The 12,101-nt window shown below is 36.8% G+C and overlaps 1 protein-coding gene across 1 annotated transcript in view; it reads left to right on the top strand.

The window, feature by feature from the left end:
- COG2 (component of oligomeric golgi complex 2) overlaps positions 1 to 11,589 on the top strand; it is a 30,046-nt gene extending 18,457 nt beyond the window's left edge. The window contains exons 9-18 of the mRNA XM_015824909.1: positions 1,059 to 1,185; positions 1,583 to 1,722; positions 3,289 to 3,350; positions 4,228 to 4,379; positions 4,746 to 4,934; positions 5,485 to 5,557; positions 6,138 to 6,280; positions 7,516 to 7,655; positions 10,577 to 10,757; positions 11,087 to 11,589. Coding sequence (XP_015680395.1) covers positions 1,059 to 1,185; positions 1,583 to 1,722; positions 3,289 to 3,350; positions 4,228 to 4,379; positions 4,746 to 4,934; positions 5,485 to 5,557; positions 6,138 to 6,280; positions 7,516 to 7,655; positions 10,577 to 10,757; positions 11,087 to 11,188 — 1,309 coding nt within the window. The 3' untranslated portion in view covers positions 11,189 to 11,589. The remainder of the gene's footprint in view (positions 1 to 1,058; positions 1,186 to 1,582; positions 1,723 to 3,288; positions 3,351 to 4,227; positions 4,380 to 4,745; positions 4,935 to 5,484; positions 5,558 to 6,137; positions 6,281 to 7,515; positions 7,656 to 10,576; positions 10,758 to 11,086) is intronic.
- Positions 11,590 to 12,101: the final 512 nt, after the last annotated feature.

The following is a 12,101-nucleotide window of genomic DNA, read 5'->3' as shown; positions in this document are numbered from 1 at the left end:
CGCTCTCCCGAGATAAAGGGAGAGCTTTTGGGACTCTACTCCTATCCAGGAGTACTCACCTCGACCCCTTCTCCCGGGGCACAAGGTTCCAAGCCGCTGAACAGCTGCTGACCGCTGTTCATGCTGGCTCTGACGCCTTCCCAAGCGGACGGCTCCGAAAAGAGCCGCCATCGGCGCGCCGTCCCACCGGAAGTCCATTCTCTACATTCTTAAGGCCACTGTAAATGTAATTGGAAAAGCCATACATCTGTTGAGACGTGTCCTGCATTCACACATAAAGTCCTGGAGGCCTTTATAATATGAACATTTAACGTTAAAGGGTACTTGTTTGAAAGGAAATTGGATCCCTTATGCACCACCTGTATTCACCCCAATTTTCACAGCTCAATTCTACAAACTAAGTTGGACTCAGATAAAAAATGTTACAGGGGGAGAACATGCAGAAAGTCTCTGGATATGGACAGGATATGAGCACACTCATGAAGCACAATACCACTGGCACTGCAGTAGCTCAACTGCAGTCCCACGTTTGACTTTCATTGGAAGACAATGAAAGGATAGCTTAAGAGCTGCCTATCTGGAAGCATTCTTTGGCTTCAATTTGCAGTGATAATTGCTCATAATAGTTTGTATTCAGGTTCTAGAAATGTATTGGCGTGCTTTCTTCTTTATGCATCTCGAGTGAATTTCAGAAAAATAACTTAGTAATATTCCTTTACATTTGCAATGAGAACAGTGTGGACTACAATATAACCAAATTGTCACTATGCCGTATATTAGTATATGGTATAAAATGCTTGCCTATTTTACTCAGGTGGTCCCTATAGGTCCCTATGCTCAACTGCCACCTCTTTGCATAGGTATGATTTGTAAAAAAAAAAAAAATAAATAAAATATTCCAGTGTTAGAATCCAATGCATCTTACAATTGCTGGAAATCCACAGTGTTCAAGAAATCTGTTTCTAAAAAATGTCTTGCAACATATGCAATACTCTGTGTAAATTCTGAATTTTTTTATTAGAGCTATTTATAGAAGGAATATTGATTTAATCTTGCAGTGAAAGAGGGAATACAGTTCCTGGATATGATTTCTTGGTAAATTCCGTATGGCCAGAAATCATTCGTGGTTTAGAAATTAAATTGCCGTCTCTGTTTAATCCTGGAAACCCAGATTTATTTCATGAGGTAATTTTAAATTTATATATTCACCACAGTTTGCAGTGATAAACCAAGGGATACAGACTGTTAGATTTAAATATATATTTAACATAATTTGTTCAATTGCAACTAAGATATGTTCTTCATTTACAGAGATGAATACTATTGTAAGAGAAAGTTTGTACTCTGTAATATGAACTGAATCTGAGGCATGGTGGACAAAACATAGGAGACTTAACATTCTGATTCAGTGCAGTTTTATGTAAATGTAATCAAAAAAATATATTATTCTCTCTTCACGTAAATATCTCCATTGCTAATAGGATATTGTTTCTAGTTTCATAGTTTTCAAAATGAGATAAAGTGATTGGATAGAGAAGTAAATGATTAGATACACAACTTAATGCATGCTTTTTGCCTTCAGAAATACAACCTAAGTATGGATTTTGTACGGAAGTTTGAACGGCAATGTGGTTCACAAGCCAGCGTAAAAAGATTGAGGTTACATCCTTCCTACCAGAGCTTTAATGATAAGTGGAATTTGCCAGTTTATTTCCAAATAAGGTCAGTGTCTTGGTTTTATTCTTAGATGATATAAAGAACATTTTCAAATATGCAAGTGAAAAAATGTATTAAAAATGAGCTTCTCCCCTTCCCCCCCCCCCAAATGTAAGGGAATACCTCTTCAAAAAGTATGCCTTCGGGAACATCTGAGATCTGAATATATAAATCTTATTATTTTAGAACCCTTATTTCTATCCATGTTTATGCAAGCTTTATTAAACTGCAACAATGTAAGTGTAATAAAACCTCTTGATCAATTTCATTGAAACTTTTCACTTCTGTGTGATTTTAGTTTTACAATCTATCGCATTTCTCCAGAAAAAATGATAGAAATTACCATGAGTTCAGTTAAACAGAAATAAGATTTTATACACTGTCAGCACCTAAGCTGTTTTCTGAAACAAGCCTGATTGAAAAAGCCCTCTTAAAAGTTTATCGTTCTTTTTAAACAAAAGTTTTCAAGGTATCGGAAAGAACTATTGATTTCTATCCCCTAGAATTATTTGCAGAACTTTGTGCCAGTGTCCATTGTAAATCAGTGGAAAACGAAAGGTGCTTTGGTCAAAAGACCTAACTGTAGGTCATCAGAAAGAGTTTCTATGCTGTTTTTATTCCTGCTGTGTAGGAGATTGTAGGCATAATTAAGAAGCAGTTGTCCTCCTTTCTTCTAAGATTCCCAATTATAATTTAGCTCCTCTCAAATAATACTGAATTTTGTCCCAGATTACAAAATCTCCGTTGTTGGATTGCAAGTTACAATGAAAACAAGAGAGGTTAGAAAAATCTGTGCTGAAGCTTATGAAGAGGTCTCAGAGGTCTAGAAATCCCCACACCTTCTTTTCTACAAATCCCTTTCTCCTGTTATGTGGGTCTGGCCTTTCCATCTGTCAGATGTTCCTTCTAAAATTGACTAGCAATCCAGATGTATAATCAAGAGCTATGTTGCATGCAACCTATTTATCCACTTACCTAGATCTCTTTCTCTCACCCTTATAGACAGTGACGCGTCATGCATCTCCTAATCTTTTTTGATCACAGGATTCATTTAGCAACAGGCATGAGTGCTTTTGGGTGATAGATTTTGTGAGGAATCTTATCAAAAGAATCTCTTGTCCAGTGCATTTATTTAGGTTAATCGTAAAATTAGTTTTTTATTAGCTTTTAATTGTTTCATAGTTTATTTTGAGAGAGAGAGAGAGAGAGAGAGAGAGAGAGAGAGAGAGAGAGATGAAGAGAGATGCATCGTAGCATACTTATTAAGTGAAACCACAATGAGTTGATCATTTCTCGGATGAAGGTACTAAGGTTTCTTAAGATTAAAACATCTGGAAAAGGGAACCAGTCTTTAGGTAATGCTGGGAAATCACCACAGAGAAACCAAGTTGAAGTTATGGGTGGGGATTCCACAGCACTAAAAATATCCTCTTAGAACTTCTGTGTGATATTCAGATTTGAGATACAATTGGTAGGATTAGATTGATAGCTTGCGTCACTAAACTGCCAGATGTTAATTGCTAACCTTACTTTCACCGGGGTTTCACAAAAGATATTTTGTGGTTCTTTTAGATTTAGAGAAATTGCTGAAGCTTTAGAAGCAGCTCTTTTTGATGGCTTAGAAGAGACTCCAGGTAAAGTTTTTTCTCTTTATTTAACATGCATACCTCATGCTTTTTATATTTAGATAACATAAGAAAAATACTTATTTTCCATTGCTGGGATTTTTAAAAAATCTTCATATAAAAAGTGCTGCTCTGCTGACCAGAAATTTTGTGATAGTGATCAGCTCACATTATCATGATCCATGTAATATTTGCTTAGAACAAAAGCAAATGAATTGAACAAAAGAAGAGAAATATATGTCCAAATGTTGAAGAAGAGTTGTTTTTATTACAACTCTGACCGAAGGTAGAATTGACTTATAATGTTTCCCACTAAATAAAGAACTGTTCATGGGTAGCACTGATGAAACAAAAGGTAAAATGTGCCCCAGGTTTCTACTTTATAGTTTACTGTCTGCAATCCATCATTTTATAATGTTGGATAGTATTCTTTTTACAAAATAAACTAGTTATTAAGGAAGCAACCGTTTCCCACTTTTCCATCTCCTCTGCTATGTAACTTCTGCAAATCGTGCTTACCTTTTATATTTGCAAGTACAAAGTTGGTCAAAAGATGGCTAGTTGCTATAATTGAGACTTGAGAAAAAATTAAATAAATGAGCCTTCAACAGCCACGAGGGAAGAGTGCAAAACCATCTCCCCTTGCAACTGGCTGGAGAGAAGAACTTCTGGCTTGTAGAAAGATGCACAGATTTTCCACCAAGGGGACATCCCATAAGCAACTTTTGAGGAAATGCTGTAAAACTACACTTGCAGAATTTCCTCTAGAAGAGGAACTGTGCCAGGAGTGAAGCCTGGAGATTAGAAAATAAAAGCAAAGTCAATAAGATAATGTCTTAAATGTAACATTGATCATAACTGAACTACCTCTGTTGTTTCTTGGCAGCTGGAAGTTCGTATTGCCTTTTGGCAACACACATGACGTGGGCTAGCTTACAGAAGTGCTGGTCAGCTCAGATTTTTCTACCATTGCTAACTGATCGATTGTGGAAGCTTTCACTGCAGATTCTAGCCCGCTACTCAGTCTTCATTAATGAGGTGAGAAAAACAGTGGCTGCCTTCCACCAGGCTTACTTACTTAATTTATTTATTTTATCACACCTTATTAATTCATAAGTAAACTCGAGACAGCAAACATACATAATATTCCCTCTTCCTCTTTTGCTTGTGACAACAAACCTGTGAGATAGATTGGACTGAGAGAGAGAGTGACTGATCCAGTCACACAGCCAACTTTTCATGCTGAGAATCTTAGGCTAGGAATATTAAGAAATTAAACTGATACAAAATTAGCATCTGTCTTTAACAAATAACACAAAAGTTTTGACAAACGTAAGATAAATGTTCATGGATTTCTCTATAATATTGCTCTTTGTCACTCTTTTTTTTTTATAAACGGAATAGCTTCTGCTCAGGCCTGTCTCTAATGAAACTGTGAAAGACCATAAAAAAACATTGGCAAGCAAGGAATCCTCGCTGAACTCTGTTGAAGATCAAGGAAATGAGTCTGGTCCAAATGCTCAGCCCTTACCTTCTATATCTACCACCCAGCTTGTGTTTGTTGCTGCAGATTTGGATCGACTTCAGGAATGGGTTTGTAGATATTACTGATTTACCTGACTCTCTCTAACACAGAAAACCTATAAATATCATAATGTGTCCTGACGAAAATTATTCTTTAACATTTGTGGCTGCTGTTTTGGTTATCAACTTTTATCTCGGTTTCTTATCATTGAGGTAAAAGTAGGATAAGTGATCCGTTCACCCCTTTAGTCTTACCAGTTCAAAAAAATTTAAACTGTTAACATGCAACTTTCTAGGTGTTCGAATCAAATTGTTTAAAGTGTAATTTTTATTCCTTTTCCATAGTTGGTTAAATAGCTCGTTGTTATTATTATGTCAGGTACACCTGTTTAATTCTAGAAACTGTATGTATGGAAGGCTGGCATGGGTCACACACAGGTACTGAATACAGAATCCTTTATTGTAAGATGTTGCTGATGCCTTCTTTATTTGGTGTGTGTGTTTCAGCAAAGAGATTTGCAGAAACATTACAGTCTTGTACGCAAGAACTTTTTCTGCATCAGTGTGTCAGATACCTGAAGGTTATGTACTCATAATGCCTTGCATATTTTTCATTCAGCTTCCTGAACTTTTGGAAATGATCCAACCAAAACTTGACATGATTGGCTTCAAGAATATAGCTTGCATCTCAGGTAAACATTTCTGTATCTCTCTCTATCTCTCTCTCTCTAATGTATTCAACTTTTGATAAATATATATTTACCAGGCAATGTGTTTACAAAGACAGAAAATGTTAAATTGAATGAGGAAAATTGAAATTGAAGAAATCTCTCAATGTTTGAGGAAATGGATTTGCTTAATCTTCTTTTTCCTCCTTTGGGATGAATACATTACTGGTTCTTAAGCATATTTCTCTGCTAGTGTTTGCAGATCTTTCAATTACACATGTAAACTACTTGATTCTAAAATGACGTGAAAGAGGGAATGAATGGGGGTGAGTGAAGGAGGGTTGCAGAATTCTGACTCACTTGGACACTTGCCAAGTACAGCTAAGAGAACAGGCGGTGTTTTAAAACCTGCTCTTTTATATCTCTGTGAAACATAATATTGAAGCAGTTGTATCATAATATATAATTTTAAGTAGTACAGTCCAGCTCTGTTTGTATTTGTTTTTAACTGTACTTCAGAGGAATTGGAAAATATCCATATACCTAAGGCTGGCTTGGGATGTTTAGATTTTACTGTGTATAAATGTATATATTTCTTCAATAGGAGCACTAGAAGATTCAAAGAATTCTTTACTAAGTTCCTGGCCAACTTTAAACAGTAAGATAATTCAGGACTTAAATGATTCTTGCTTTAGCTACTTGAAAAGTGCCCTGGAAATCCCAAGGCTATATAGAAGAACTAACAAGGTATTTTTTTTAACATTTGAAAATATATGTGTGTATATGTATGCACAATATAAATGGCCATTACAATAACTATTATGGGGTCCTTTAAATTGGGCTGTGTGTGTGTATGTGTATAGTTGTATCATGTTCATATGTCCCCTGTCATGTGTCTGATTAACGAAACACTTAAAAGGACTTTCAGGCATATTTTCTCCTAATAGCATTTATTAAGGTTACAGAGATGTCAGTACAGCATGGTGGAAATGCTTAGGTCTGGCTTCTTTTCCGTTACGCATATACATTCTAAGCATTTCCCCCCCCCCTTATTTTGGGGTCATGGTTCACATCTTCCAATCAACTTGGAAGATGTGATTTACTTCCGGTTTCTTTTCCCCGGGCTATCCTTATTCTCCCTTTTTCCCTGTTGCCTGGTTTAACTATAAAAATACCAGACAGTTCTGCATATTGTCAAAGCAAGTATTTGCAGCATTGACATCCCCATTATCCATGCCCATATTTTTCTAATTCCATATTGATCTCATTGGGACCTAGGAAAGATATGGTGATGTAAAAACTAAAATATCCTTCTGGGTCCTCTTGACTCTATCGCACTCAGATTTTCTAAAGCAGACTTTGGCAGTGCATCAATGCCATTGCTTCCATCAGTACGCATCTCTTTTTCAGATAAATGGTTATTAGTCTGTGCAGCTGACAAGGACTGCTTCAGAAGTAAACAGAGAGATCAACATCAGAGATCTCCTATTTCCCATTACTCCCACCTATAGGAGAAGAAAGCTAACATTGCTATTAATGTAATAGAATGGCTCAATCTCTGTCATACTTGCTTAATTCCAATTTGCTGCTACCAAAACTGTTAAGATTGTTGACAGTACATCTCATTGTTCAGGGTTAAATCCTTTGATTAAGCATTTCAATTTTTTTTGTCAGCTATTTCTGTTTGGCTATACATGTGTTAATTCTAATACAAATTGTGATAATTATGATTGATTCATGTTTGCTCTAAAGGCCATATAGGTGAGGCATGCTCTGCCATTTGTTCTCTAGAAATCAGGATTGCCTTAAATATTATCACAGATTATTCATTGGAATGTTTTATCTGTTGCTACTGAATAATTCTAAGACTGCTATGCATGAGCAATTAACCATTCATCTTTCTAAATTGTCATGTTAAGGTTTGCTGTAGACAATAAAGTCTTGTGTTTTTTTCCCCTCACATCTCATACATCAATAATCAGGAAGTGCCAACCAAGGCTTTGCCCTATGTTGACAGTGCCCTTAAACCTTTCCTTCAACTGAAGAATGATTACAAAGATATATTAAAGCCAGCTGTGATTGAGCAATGGCTGGAAGGAGCCCTCAATACAAGCACACAGAAGTAAGTGACATTTTAAGTAGAACGTTGCCAGTCTTATAGGAAGTTGTTGAAAATTCACAGATTATTTACATTCACAGCTCATTACTATGCATCAAAAAGCTTTCCTGATAAGCTCCATTAAAATGACATAGGCCTCCTTGGAATCTCCCTTCATATAATATAGGCATCTCTAAAATCCAAAAATTTACACATAAATAAGTAAAATGTACATGATTATACATGTGCTGCCATTTCCACAAGTAGGCCTTTGATAGCACATTTTGTGTGTGTGTGTGTGTGTGTGCAGAAACCAAAATATTTACAGTTACACTGTGAAAGATTTCTACCAGCAGAGATAAATGTTGTAATTGTGGACAGCCTAAGGAGGTTGGCATCATTTGATTCACTTTGGTGGGAAAGTCAGTGTTCATGTGGTGAATACTCCTTATTTCTGAGAAAAATGTGGTGACAGTCTCTTAATCTCCTGTAGTGATGGAAAAAAGGAAAAGGCCCATTGCCGAATGATAACTCCTAACTGTACCCATCATTGGTCATAATGGCTGGGGCTGTTGGAACAAGAGTCCTTGAGGCGAGCTTTATTGTTTGCAAATGTTTCATTACACAACTAGATAAACATTATCAGTCCTGATGAGTGTGAGGTTTTCTGTTTATGTGCAGTAGCTTACCCTGCCAGTGCGGGATGTGGGGATCTTAATAATTCTTTTGAACCCCATTTACATACCATTCAAAACATAAGGAGCTACCAAAGAGAAACCACACCGCCACCAACACTAGCAAGGCAAACTATTGTAGGCTGCCACAAAGAAGAGGGAGTCAAGCTATTTTCCAAAGCACCTGAGGGCAGGACAAGAAGCAATGGATGGAAACTAATCAAGGAGAGAAGCAACCTAGAACTAAGGAGAAACTTCCTGACAGTTACAATAATTAACCAGTGGAACAACCTGCCTCCAGAAGTGATGAATGCTCCAACACTGGAAGTTTTTAAGAAGAGACTGGACAGCCATTTGTCTGAAATGGTATAGGGTTTCCTGTCTGAGCAGGGGGTTGGACTAGATGACCTCCAAGGTCCCTTCCAACTTTTTTTTTTATTATTATTATTATTATTATTATTACTACTACTACTACTACTACTACTACTACTACTACTACTACTACTACTACTACTACTACTACTGATGATATTACCTAGTCAGTTAATGAAATGTCTGCCAGCAAACAACCAAGCTCAGAGAGCACCGAGGACTACACAGTTGAACCTGAGATACGTGTATTCTCTTCTGTTGGCTGTTGGAAGTTCTAAGTAAGCAGCATCTGAAGGTGTGCACAGACCCTTCAGCTTGAGAAATGGGGAATTTTGATTTGGGATTTTGAAATCTCAATAATACAAAACATTTTCTGCTGTATTTAATCTAAATTAAATTTAAATTAAGTACAGCACAATATGTTTTAAAAAAAAGTCTAGGTTCATATCTTGGAATCTGGTGGTGGGCCTGTGGAAGACGTATTTTGGAATAAGGAAGCATAGACAATAATTACTTTGGTGGACCAATGGACTGTCTTGCGTAAGGAGCTTCCTGTGTCCCCTTATTGAGTTCTAAGATGGCGGCGCTTGGATCGGCTGTGGCTGCATTGGCTCTCGAAGATGAAACGTTTTTGGAGGGATATAAGGGATATAGACCATATGATCGGGAAGGTTTTAATGTGTTTGAGCAACGTGGTGGGACTAAGGCAGTGTTTCTCAATCTTGACAATTTTAAGGCATGTGGACTTCAACTCCCAGAATTCCACAGCCAGCAATGCTGGCTGTGGAATTCTGGGAGTTGAAGTCCACATGCTTTAAAATTGTCAAGGTTGAGAAACACTGGACTAAAGTAACATACGACCGACAATCTTTGCTGGTATGGTGAGTTTTTAGCTGTTTCGGAACTGTTGGTGAGACCGTTAAAAGTCGTTTGCACTGTTTGAAATTGTTCTGCCAGCAGCAAGATCTGCCTGCTGGCACAGCAACGGATTCTATTGCAAATCAGGGCTATTTCCAAAGGAGGCAGAGGAGGAGAGGTCCCAGGGTTTATGGAGCAAAGGAACTGGATGAGGCTGTCGGCATCAGGCCCAGAGGAAGGGAGAGAGGCTTTTGGAGAAGCTGAAGGAGGCGGCAGCGTGCTCCAGGGGCGAAAAGGAGTGAGGCCTCTTTAAGGAAAAGATGGAAGAGACAGGATCAGAAAAAACAAAAAGAGGCGAGGTTGTTGTGCAGGAATACAAGCTAATTTGAGGGCTAATCCACATGGAGCTCCATTTCCATCTGTCCTGTTTGCCATCGTTCGCTCCCTGGGGACTAAAATGGACATTCTGAAAGTTGAGCTGGCCACGAACAAGGAACGTATATCAGAGGTGGTGACCCTTTGAGAGCTGTAGGCAACAAAATTTCATTTTGATGTATGCCGATTGGTGTACATTCAAAGTGACAATAAAGTTGTTGTTGTTGTAGTTGTAGTTATTTCATATATTTCTTATATTACAATTTGTTTCTGAGACCTAAGCCTGTGTGTCTTTTGAAATTATTTAACGTTGAAGTACGATAGGAGTATTTTGTTGCTATTGTCTCCTTTATACTAGGGACCAGAATTTTGTGGTGATATTCTAGGCTTTAAGAGCCAACATATTGTATAGATAAAAGCTAAAGTAAAATTAAAATAGGGCATGTTCCAGGCTAAAATCAGCAATTTTCAATTGCTATTGAAGTAAACAGGAGAGAAAGCGTGTATTTTCATTTCTCTATATTTATTTATATTCTTCTCCATCTTTTAGGCACAATATAACTAGTAGGTACAGTATATACATAGTAAAATTCCTTTCTTCCCCCCCCCTGTAAATGAAGTTCTGTCCACAAGTGTTCATAATCTAATCTATTCCTTTTTATGTAGGTACTTGGATACAGTATCAGATATTCTAAATTCTGTAAAGAAAATGGAAGAGAGTTTGAAAAGGCTAAAACAAGCCAGAAAAACTGTAACTGCAAATCTTCCCTCCCCTTCTGGAGGCATGAGTGATGATAACAAAATTCGCTTACAGTTAGCTTTAGATGTGGAACATTTTGGAATGCAGGTAACTTAGATGCCAACAACAGTTAAGGGTTGTTGTTGTTGTTGTTTTTGCACAGCTGCAGCTGTTAATGTGTTCAAGTTTGACCACACAACCCACAATTCCAATCGTTTGGCCAGCCATTCTCTCTTGCTTTTGATATACTTTAGGCTGGTCACTCTCTATTGCTCCAATATATTTCACAGCATGGGGGGGGGGGGGGGTTGGAGGGTGTGTGTGTAATTTCTTGAAATTCAATGTTCATATTGTAGATCTTCTGATTATATTATTTTTGAAATATTTCTGGTGTTGCTTACAATGCAATAATTAGTAAATCTGATATTTTGTTTTAGATGGAGAAGATGGGGATGCAGCTGAGCAACATTACAAGTTTTTCCACTCTTTCGGAGCTTGTTCAAGCTGCTAGAGATCAGATAGCCACCGAACAAACATAACACAATCTCCAGCTTTTTAATGAAGAGACCTAGCTTCCCAAAAAGAAAAAGAGAGTTTATTTTTTATTTTTACTTTCCTTTGCCAAATGCCGTGTAGCAAAAAAAAGTGCTTCCTAATGCAGCTCCAGCAGCAAGTTTAAATGTGTCTCAAAATAAAATAAAAAAACTCATTTCATTAAAATAAAGAAACATACAGGGGAGAACATTTATTTTGGTTTTCCGTTATATGGAAGGCAGTTTATATATATTCTACGTATTCTGCCATAGGATTATGGAAAATATTTTTATTTTTATTGTAAATTATTATCATGCAGAAAAGTGAATTTAATATGATTAAAATGAACAAAAGGATTTTTGTCTTTTTGTAAATTTTGTTAGAATAAAAAGTGGCGTTAATTATGTTCATATGTCGTGTGTTTTTATTATTTTGTGATAAAAATAGTAACAAAAAGTGTAAGAGTAGTAATGTTGTGACATCCAAGGATAGTTTGTATTATATTACTTAGAGTTTATAAAGAACTATTATTGGATTTTTTTAAAGGAAAACTATTTTGAAGCTTTTTCTCAAGGGGTGGCATCTTTTATTCCGATTCAAAATGTTTCCCATATCCTGTGATGAAAAATTTCTCCAAGTGTCTTTTCCTTGAAGGTGTTGTTTTCAGATTACCTGCTATTTTTCGTTTGTTGGCATACAATAAGTGAACAATAGAGATAGAGCTGTAGTATTTATTTGGTAGAGGTTTAGTCAATCATCTCAGAATTCAAGGCTAATTGAGGAGTGCTTTTACAGGCTTGGTAGGCATTTTTGAGTGGTTATGGCAACTCTTTACTTCTCAGGGATGTGGAATTCCTATTTCCATCAAAATCCTTATTTCCGTTACTGAAACTCTGAAACACTTTTTTTTTTTTAACC

This window comes from Protobothrops mucrosquamatus, unplaced genomic scaffold (assembly GCF_001527695.2).
Source record: "Protobothrops mucrosquamatus isolate PMUCROS unplaced genomic scaffold, P.Mucros_1.0 scaffold2411, whole genome shotgun sequence".
NCBI lineage: Eukaryota > Metazoa > Chordata > Lepidosauria > Squamata > Viperidae > Protobothrops > Protobothrops mucrosquamatus.
Note: the sequence above shows the minus strand (reverse complement) of the source record. Positions and strands in the feature narration are given on the sequence as shown.